Source organism: Hipposideros armiger, unplaced genomic scaffold (genome assembly GCF_001890085.2).
Source record: "Hipposideros armiger isolate ML-2016 unplaced genomic scaffold, ASM189008v1 scaffold_226, whole genome shotgun sequence".
NCBI lineage: Eukaryota > Metazoa > Chordata > Mammalia > Chiroptera > Hipposideridae > Hipposideros > Hipposideros armiger.
In genome coordinates this window covers 2,831,375-2,841,727 of record NW_017731576.1, presented here as the reverse complement: position 1 = coordinate 2,841,727, position 10,353 = coordinate 2,831,375, and the positions used below count along the sequence as shown (strand labels likewise).

At 42.9% G+C, this 10,353-nt stretch overlaps 1 protein-coding gene across 1 annotated transcript in view; it reads right to left on the bottom strand.

The window, feature by feature from the left end:
* Positions 1-652: 652 nt before the first annotated feature.
* The window catches only part of IL20RB (interleukin 20 receptor subunit beta), a 29,591-nt gene continuing 19,890 nt past the window's right edge, over positions 653-10,353 (bottom strand). The window contains 4 exon segments of the mRNA XM_019654597.1: positions 653-1,289; positions 1,291-1,491; positions 1,493-1,582; positions 6,436-6,578. Of these exon segments, the coding sequence (XP_019510142.1) occupies positions 1,239-1,289; positions 1,291-1,491; positions 1,493-1,582; positions 6,436-6,578 (485 nt within the window). The 3' untranslated portion in view covers positions 653-1,238.

The following is a 10,353-nucleotide window of genomic DNA, read 5'->3' as shown; positions in this document are numbered from 1 at the left end:
TATGTACAAAATGATACAAAGGAAAAGATCCTCAGCAATCTCATCTTCCTAGACAGAGCCCATCTTTTGACTACTTGAAACCCCACCAGGTGGAGAGAGGGTTGTAAACCTCTATCTTATAGGGGAAAACACCTGGCTAAGGCAGTTAGACTGTCCCCACCACTGGGCTGACTGGAAGAGGCCCAGGAAGTGGGTGTGGAGAAAAACCAGTTCAGAGTCCAGAGCTGGGAAGGGTGGGAGCTCAGAAGCAGGACAAAGGCCTTGCCCATCATTCTCTTTACCCCTCAAGAAACTTACCCCTCCGTTCTTCTCTGACCCTTTTTTCCTCTCCTGGTGGAGGAGAGGGGCCTGAAGAAGCTTCCAGAGCTCGGCCCTGAGGATGCCCTGAATGAGCTGTCTTAAAGAAGTCCCCAAAAGGATTTCCTGTGGAGTGAGGCCTCCAGGAAGACCAGGTGAGGCTTTGGCTAGCTGCTTCTGTTGGGATTCTCATGTGGCCAGAGGCTGTCCCCCACTCTTCCCCTGCCCCATCCCACACCTCCTGACCAAAGGTTGTCTTCAGGGGCCCCTCTGGACTCAAAGTTTTTGATATAACAAGAACCCCAAAGACCATTATTTTTTTGAAAGAAACCAAAAAGATTACCCAAGATGGCCCCTTTTATTATTAGTTCTATACTTTAACAACTCTAGAAAAAGGAATACAGCAAACATCACACTTATTGTTGACATCCTTCAGCATTGTCGTCTCATCATACACATACGTTTTAGCTGCTGTCCTCAGTGTGCACACGCTATTTACCCTTTATAATATTTCATGTATCCACAGCATTCATGCACATCCCATTTTCATTGGGGCTGTGGCCTCCCTCCAGGTCATGTATTGTAGAGCAGGCTGAGCCATTCACCGCTGGGCAGGCATTTGGCTTGAAGTGAAATCAACACCATTGTACCCATCCTTCCTTTCCTCTTCAAGGTTTCCTCTAGGAAAGTGGGATCTCCAAGCCAGCCGGTATACAGAGTCTGTGATTATTCATGTTATATATTTATATACTGCTCTTCAGAAAAGCTGACCCAACCACAATGTACAGTGTCACCAATTTCCTATAGCTCTGCCAGTACTGGAGATGATAAATAGATAGATATAGACATAGATATAGATGGTGTTGTATTATTAGTCCCATTTTATAGATGAGAAAACTGAGGGCCAAAGAGACAAAATCACTTTCCCTGGGGTCATTCAGCTAGTGGATGGCAGATAGCCCCAGTTCTAGAGGCACATCTCCTGGCCCCATTCAGTGCTTTGTCTGCCAAACCACTCTGTCTCTGACAGTCACTTCTACACATGGGCACAGCCTGCTCTTCTGACTTCTTTCGTCCTTTGTCCATGGAGGAGAGCAGAAACACAGCCTTTCCCCTCTTGGCTTCTGTGTCATGCAGACCAGGTTTCTCAGCTTCAGCTGGGCCCTTCCTTATGCCTGCTAGATCCAGGCTTGAAGAGTTCCTCAGAAGACAGCATGCTCATGGTACAGGCTTCCACCTCTTCCTTTCTGCAGCTGATTAGCTTCTGGGGTGAATTGGGGATTTTCTGAAAAATAATTTTCATTAGTATTCATTAGATGAATAGTAGTAGTAAAGTAGTAGTTGTTGTAGAGACTATCACAAGAGTCCCAATTATTTGATTAATTAACTTTCAAGCAGCAAAAAAAGCCCAAAAGGCAATTGTAACTCGTAGATCAGGGGCTTCCAACACTTACTGAGATCAACTCCCAGTTCACTGAGCAGCAGATCTGTTGGGGCTCTGCTCCGTCAATGCTGCTCTCTCTGGGACCCTGCCCCACAAAAGCCCAGATTGTAATTCTGGTCAAAAATATAACATTCTTCTACCGGAGAGCTCTGAAAATAATGACCTGGTCTGAGATGCTCTATGTACAGCACCTAGCAGGGTGCCCAGTCCAGGGATGGCACTCCAGAAACACAAGTCCCTTCCCTACGCATAGTCTATGTTCCTGACATCTTCTCCCAGGGACTCCAATACCTAATCATAACTGGTTGTAAACAGGCAGGTACCAACTTTCTAGACGGACCCTCCCCAACCGTTGCTAGCCTGCCCAACTCCACCAATAGGCTCTTCTTCAGCTATTGCCCACGGCCCTTCCCATCATTACTCTGAAGAGTGACACATAAGCACAGATACTTAGGTACAATAGTTTCTTACACCTCAGTCCCCAGGAGACATCAGCTTCATTGAGTCAGTTGCCCCTTATCCTTGTTTGTAAAGAGGGAGCATTAGGGGCTCACTCTTAGTGTTCTCGGGCAAATAATGGGAAAGGACACTGTACAAGCGGGGCTCACTGAGTAGGGGTGTCTTTGTGAGACCAACCACCAATTCACTGTCACTGGTCCTGTCAGATAGATTTCCAGAACACTGGCTACCTAAATCTGCAGTGGTGATGCTTGATTATATTTTTTTAATTCGGGAGCAGTGCTATCCAGTAGAAATATAATGTGAGCTACATATGTGATTTAAAATTCTCTAGTAGCACACATTAAAAAGAAAAATAAACAGGTAAAATTAATCTTAATAATATATCTTATTTAAAAATAAATATTTCACCATGTAATCAATATAAAATATTAATAAAATATTTTACATTCTTTTTGGCGCTGAGTCTTTCAATTCCATTGTGTATTTTACATTTATAGTACATCTTAACTGGCACTAGCCACATTTCAAGTGCCCAACAGTCACCAATGGCTAATGGCCACTGTATTGGAGAGCATAGTCCTAGAACATTAAAGTAAAAACAGCATAATCTCAGGATTTCAGAAGGTGCAAAACTGCTGTCCCACAGGTTAGAACTTTCCAAGAAGGTTCAGCTGATATATATTTTTCTAAGTTTGAATTTGTTTTCAACATTTAAAAATCAGGAGATTTCTCATGAAAGTCTGGATTTTTTGGTTTCTCATTTAAAACTTGAAGACCTGGTGGCACAGGCATCCCCTCTTGGCAGCAACCTGCTGGAACTGACAAGCAGTTGCCTTCTTTAACTGGAACATATTTGCCCTGGTCCCCACCATCCATTCCTACTGAATTACATTCAGGGCACTGCACACTTTATTTTTTGGTTCCTTTCTTGACCCCAAAGGCATCTGAGCTCACAATCCACTTTCTATGAAGCACACAAAGTCATACTTGGGATGGTCCATTGACAAATGACTGACTTGGGGCCATCTTTATGCTGGCTACCCACTTTACAGTGGAACGTGACAGCAAGAAGAGAAACAATAAAGTGAGCCATGGAAAGGAAAGGAAGACCCTTTAGCACCAAAGTCTCCATCCCCATGAAGCAATTATGGATGAAAGACAAGAAAAAGAAATTATATTTTAAAATAGGGAATATACACTGAGCAGTCTTAATATAATGTTTGTTGCATATATATTTCTGCTTTAGTCTATATTTAGACTTGGTGATATCAACTTCAATGGAAAGACATTCTTAATGGTATATTTCAGAGTGCAACCACCACCAACTGTAAAGTTATAGATGTAGACATGAAATTTTTAATCCAAACAGACAAATTAAACACATATAAACTCAATAGGACTTTTTAAAGAGTTGTCAAAGATTTCCACTTGGTAATTTCCCATGGTTTAATTGGAAAAATGCATGGATTTTGCAAGGAAGGCTGGAAGTTGCTTTTCAATAGTTTGGAGGATTATCTATAACTAATGCAAATGTTGAAGTGCAGCTGACTGGACTAAAGGGAAGGCTGAGAGAGGGAGAGACGGCGGTGGTGATGGACAGCATCAGCATCTGTTTGGGATTTAAAGGACACTAGTGGTCTATTTCTCACACAGTACTGTGGGAAATGCATATATTCAGAGAAATGGTAACACTTAAAATATCTAGGGAGAAATACAATAAAAATTAAAAGCCTTATGGAAAGGAATGCATGTAAGAACAGACACTGAAACGATGTAGGAAGGATAGTAAGGAGAACAGAGAAGCAAAAGCTAGTCAAGGGTAGTGGTACCTATGTTCCACAGGTGAAAGTGGTCATACTCTCACAGAATCTCCTTGTCCCTGGCTTCATTTCAGTTGTTTGGTTTTCTCCCAAAGCTATTTTTCAGGATATGGCTCATAACAAATCAGAATTCCTAGGAGTTCTTGTCACTTGAAGACTCTTCAAGTGCACCTGGAATCCTATAAGGAACTGACCTTTACATGGTTCTTTCCCTGGCCCTTTACTCTGTTGTTCACTAACAAGACACTGGGTTTTGGAAGGATCCTAGTGCCCCTGTTCCTGAAGCAGAGAGAAAACTCTGCTGGGCCGATGAATATAGGACCAGAAGAGGAATAATGAGGGACGGTGTTAGACATGGAGTGGCCTGTGAGTAAAAGGTAAGCATGAACCACAGAGGTGAGAGGAAAATCACAAAGGGTGACTGTTGGATGGCGTCCAGCTGAGGAAGGCGGAACTTTTCACCATGTTTGATAAAGAAGGGCTAATGGCTTGCCTGAACCAGGAAAGCTCCCCTTCCACCATCATCATTTTGGGATTGGTTCAGGCATCCCTCTTTCACTGCAGGGTTCTGCTTCTGCTTAGGCAGAGGAGCACCAATCAGACTAATCCTCCTACAGAAAACTACTTCAAAAACTGGTCAAAATATAAAACCAACTTCCTCAGGCCACCAGAGAGCAACCGAAAGTTGACACTTGAAAGAAGGGAATGTCACTGAGTTTCCCATTTTTCGCAGTTCCTTGTCTAAGGGAAGGTCTTTCTTGATGCCATGAACAATGACAGTCTCATTGACTTCAGAACCATAAACACATATGGGTGTAAACACAAAAGAAAGTGAGAGGACCAGAGTTAAGTGTTAATGAACTGAACATTCCAATCAAATGGCAGAGATTACTGAAATAGATTTATTTTTTAAAAAGACCAACTATATGCTGCTATAAGAGACATACTTTAACTATGAGGACACAGATAAGTTTAAGGAAAGAATATGCAAAGAGGATATACCATACAATCAGTAAAAAATAGGCTATATTGATAACAGGATAAGGAACATTGTCAGAGATAAAGAGGGACATTTCACCATGATAAAAGACTCAATTACTCAGGAAGGTGTATCCATCATAAATATGTGTGTACCTAAAACAGAGCTTCAAAATACTTGAAGGAAAAATTGACATAAAAGATGAAACAGACACATCTACACTCATAGTTAAAGACTTCGTTGTCTCCTCAATAACTGATAGAACTATACAAATCCTTAGAACAGTGTCTGGTGCTTAACCCTGTACTAAGTGTCAGCTAAAGTTACGGATCACCTGGAAGTGCTGAAGAAGAAGAGAACTGGCTTCAGGATAACAGGGTGGAGTAATGTCATAAAAACTGGATTACAGGGAGAATCATTCCTCCTGGGTAGGGAGAGCCAGGCCTTCACTGTCAGGTCATGTAGATGTCACAAGAGTGACTCCTCCCAGAGTGATTCCAGGCTGAGGTGCAACTATAGGAATGTATAGGTTGCAGGCAGGTCCAGGTCTAGTTGCTTCTGAGAAACTGACTACTAACTCCCTCCTCCCAGGAGAGAACTGTGAGAAATCCCTGAGGTGACAAAGATGGGTTTGTTTTTGTTTGTTGTTATTTTGTTTTGTTTTTGTGCTGCTTTGTGTGTTGAGGTCTGGTGGGGGCAGGAGTGGGGGTTGCAGTACAGGAGGCAGCCAGATGAAACATGGGGAAAACTGTTGGAGGCCTGCTTTTTCTCCTCCCCCACCCTGGCACGAACACACAGGGCCTATCCCCATTGGACAGCCTCAGACCTGTGTTCCAGTGTTCTCAGGAGTAAGATACAAACCCTAGGCTTGCAAGGAGCTGAGAAAACAGGTGGGTATCCTAACCTTGGGTAGTCAGTGGGCAGGTTCAGATTGTCCCCTTTCCCCAGCCAAAGGCAAAGTACAGTATGTGCTTCCTACATTCACACACATGCACTTCGCCCTGAGAACCAGTGAGGCTCCTGGGCATGTAAATTGAATATGTTGTGTTGGAACAAGTTACTGGATGTAGATGCTGTTATAATCATGGGAAGGGGCCAAGAATGCTCGGCAGGCCAGTCCGGAAGAGTAAGACTATGCATGACTCCTGAAATGCCAAGCATCCTGGGCTGTACAACACAACTGCTCCCTCGGCCTTCCAGGTCCTGGGGGCAAGCAGCAGTGGCCTTAAAAACTAAGGAAGGCCCCCACTCCTTGGAGAAGGGAGGTCTCTATCAGCCCTTCTGATTACAAGTGAAGTCCTGTCGTGCTCTTCTCCCCTCTTTCCTTCTTTGCGTAAATGCTTGTCAACCCAGAAAATGTGTGCCCTTGCCCAACTAAAGCCCAGACTGCATCCGGTCAGTGTCATGCTGAAAGGAAAGAAGAACTGTCTTACCAAGGTGTTGGGGAGCACCACCCCAGGGCAGCAGGAGTAGCGGAGCAGCTGGCCTGTCTTCCAGATGAAGAGCGGCACAACCACAAGTATCAGCATGAAGCCAACAAATGCAAACAGGGCCAGCGCCAGAGGGAGGGTCTCTCCTGGGAACGAAAAGACAGGAACACGTTTAGGAGACTCAGTGAAGATGAAACCTCCAATCCAGGGCCTCCCTCGCTTTCTGGGAGTTGGCTCGGCACATTAGCCAAGATGGCAGATGCCAACATCCTGAGATTTGATGTATGCCCTAGCCACTAAAATCACCACCAGTAAAAACATTTTTTTCTACAATCCATTTTAAGGCTTGGTTTCCAGAAAACCCCAGGGAAGATTAAAATCTGTTTCTTGGGAAGGGATAGGGAGGAGCATCAATGGTTAAGCCACTAGCTATGTTAGCACGTACCTTGGCGCCACCGCCAGGGGGATGGCAGAGTGCCAGGCCCTAGGCAGGATGAGGGGGAGGTGCCAAAAGAGAACAGCACAGAAGGGAGCTGGGCGGCAACTGAAAACAAAGTGTGTTTCACAATTTGCTCTTGGCACAGATTCATATTATGGAGGAAAATACTGAGTTGAGAAAACAGCCACATAATAACTATGATATATCAAGTGCCTACTATGGTTAAGTGACTTGCCCCAGGTCACACAGGTTGGGCTGGCCCCAAAGCCGGTGGTCATTCTACTAAGTAAATGGATGAGGAAGTACCAAGTGGGAGCACCTGAAGATGCAGAAGGGAGGATGGGTTATTTTCCCATCACTCTGTTCTATGTAGCCTTGAGCAACTCATTTAGCCCCTCTGGGCTGTACCCGCGATGTGAAGCGTGGCACAGCCAGTGAAGCAGTAGAGAAGCTGGTGGTCTCACATATGTGGCTGGGGACACCACACTTGGTTTCTATACTTTTGGAAGATATTTTGGCAGGACTTATCAAGAGATATACAAATGTTTATACCCTTTCATCTCCTCCTGTGAGTGGATTCCAAAAAGAATAATTTCAAGAAAGGAAACAATTATATGCAAAAAGCAGTTCATAGCAATATCTGGACTAGAGGAACAGCCTCATAACCAGTCTCTCTCTCTGCCCAAAGTGGCATACCTACACCTCCCACCACCTCTGGGCATGCTCTGTGCATTTTCTTCATAGCACGTACCAACAAGGGAAACTGTCTCCTTCGTTTATTTGTCTGTAACCTGTCTCTCCAGCTAGACAGTAAGCTCCATGAGAGAAGGGACTTCCCTGCTGTATCCCAGGGACTAGACCAGAACTTGGCATATAGTCAATGCTCAATAAATATTCATCAAATGAATGAATCAATCAATGAACATCATCTTCAAAAGCAAATGAAAATGACCTAAATACCCCCAAATAAGGGATGATTTAATTTATTATGGGACATCAGCATGGTAGATTAGGAATTTAGCTATTAAAATGAGAATTAGGATACATATTGTACAAGCTTGTTCACATCAGCATGGTTTGTGGTGGCAAAGGACTGGAAAGCACCGGTTCAATTCCCGGCCCGAGCTGAGCTGCCGCTGAGTGCCAACAGGTGGCAGGATGGCTCAGCTAAAAAAAAAAAACAAAAAAAACAAAACAAAAAAAGACTGGAAAGCACAGAATATACTTATTAATAGGGTATAATTGCATATATTTTGGCACATCTATATATTGGCTTATTATGCATCTTCTTTAAAAATGAGGTAAGGCCGGCCAAGTGGCTCGTTGGTTAAGAGTTGGATTGGGAGTGCGAGCTCTGAGTAGCAGTTCGGATCCCACATGGGCCAGTGACTCTGCATCCTCTACAGCTAAGATGGTAAACAAACAGCTCCACCTGGAGCTGGGCTGCCATCAGTTGCTGGCGACAGCGTAGGCTGCAGTGGGGCTGCAGTGGGCTGCCGTAAGATACTGTGAGTGACCAGCAGCCAGCATGAGGGGCCGGCAGACGGCATGAGCTGCCATGAGCTGCCGTGAGCTGCCGTGAGCGGCCATCCAGTGGCCAGGACCGATCTGCCTCACCCAGGAAGAGTGCAGTGATCATAATACCAACATGGGCCAATGAAGCGATGTCCTCCACAGCTAGACTAAAGAACAAAAGGACAGCAACTTGTCTGTTCCCTTCCCCCGATTCCCCAATAAATTCTTAAAAAAAAAAAAAAGGTAGATCCACAGTTTCTTAATCCAGTCGTCTATCAATGGACATTTTGGTTGTTTCCATATCTTGGCTATTGTGAATAGTGCTGCAATAAACATAGGGGTGCATATATTTTTTTGAATTAGTGTCTGTACACCTGAAGCTGAAGCTGAATAATATTGAATGTCAACTATAATTTTATATATATTGTCATGGGATGTGGAGTACAGAATAGCAAATAGAGTCAATGGAATTGTAACAGCTATATACAATGTCAGAAGGGTAGTAGATTGGGGGAGGGGGCTTATCACTTTGTGAGGGGTGTAAATGTCTAACTATTACATTGTTTTGTACACCTGAAACTAATTAAACAAAAATGAGGTAGATCCATGTGTACTGACATGAAAAAATGTTCACAATATACTACTAAGTGAAGATAAGCAAGGTACAGAGCAGCACAGTACAGTCCCATTTGTGCCTGTATTACTGGTATTACACAATGACTGGAAGATTAAATGCCAAACTTGCCAAAATAAGCTTCCTGAGTAGACAACGTGTACATCTTACCTAATATACTTCTATGTTTGAATTTTTTTAACAAGCTTGACTTATATGGTTTTAAAAAGTAGTATAAAATGGTAATCAGAAAATCTACATGGGAAATGTTATGGATACTTGTGAAAAAGCAGGTGCAAAACATATGTGCAATATGACTATGACATGTGCCTACACATGGGCAATGACAGAAGGATAATCCCCCTTTGGAGGGCAATCTGGGAATAGCAGTCAAAATTCAAATGTGTATATCGCTGACCAAGCAACTCTACTTCCAGGAATTTAACCTTCAACTGTACCAGCAAAATGATCTATGTACAAAGTAACTAAAGTATTGTCTGTAATAGCAAAATACTGAGGGGAAAACTAAATGCCCATAAATAGAGGCCTAGTTAAACTAGTTATATATGCATACGATGGAATACTATGTTACCATAAAAAGGATGAGGAAGCTGTTTATAGATATGGAAAAATCTACAAGATATATAAAGGAAAAAAGACAAGATTCAGAACGGTGCACAGAGTATGCTATTGTGCTAAAAAGAAGGGAAATATAAATAAATATACTCACATTTACTTTATATGCATTTAAGTCTTTAAAAGGATATATAAGAAGCTAGTATTTATGGGGGAGGGGGAGGAATTATAAGGATGGGAAAGATGAGGAGGAGAGTTTCCATGTGTATCTTATCATTTTTTTGAAACTTATGAATGTACTGTATATTCAAAAGAGTAATTACTTTTTTAAAAGGCTAAAAAGTTATACACAAAAATGTCACTAGGGTGTTTGAGTGACAGAATTGTGGGATGTGTGTTTTGTTTCGTTTCTCTTCAAAGGCTTTTTAAACATTGTGGGGTTTTAGACCATAAAAAATTCAAGGAAAAAAATTAAGTCAAACAAGAGGAGTCTATAGGCTTTGCATGAAGTCCCTTCTAGCTGAAAGCAGCTGTGATATATTGGGTTGTCAGAAAAGTCATGATGCATTTTTGCAACAAAAAACATAGAAAAAATTACGTCATGACTTTTCCAACAACCCAGTATTATACAATGAACTGCCTCCTCATAAGGTTTGACTCTCAAGCCCCCAGCTGCCTCTCCTGCAACCCTGCTGATTCACAAGCAGATCCACCCAGTAAACCAGCCTCATGACATCTGGCCTTAGGCCTAGGGAGCTTTCAGGGGGAAAGTGTCCCA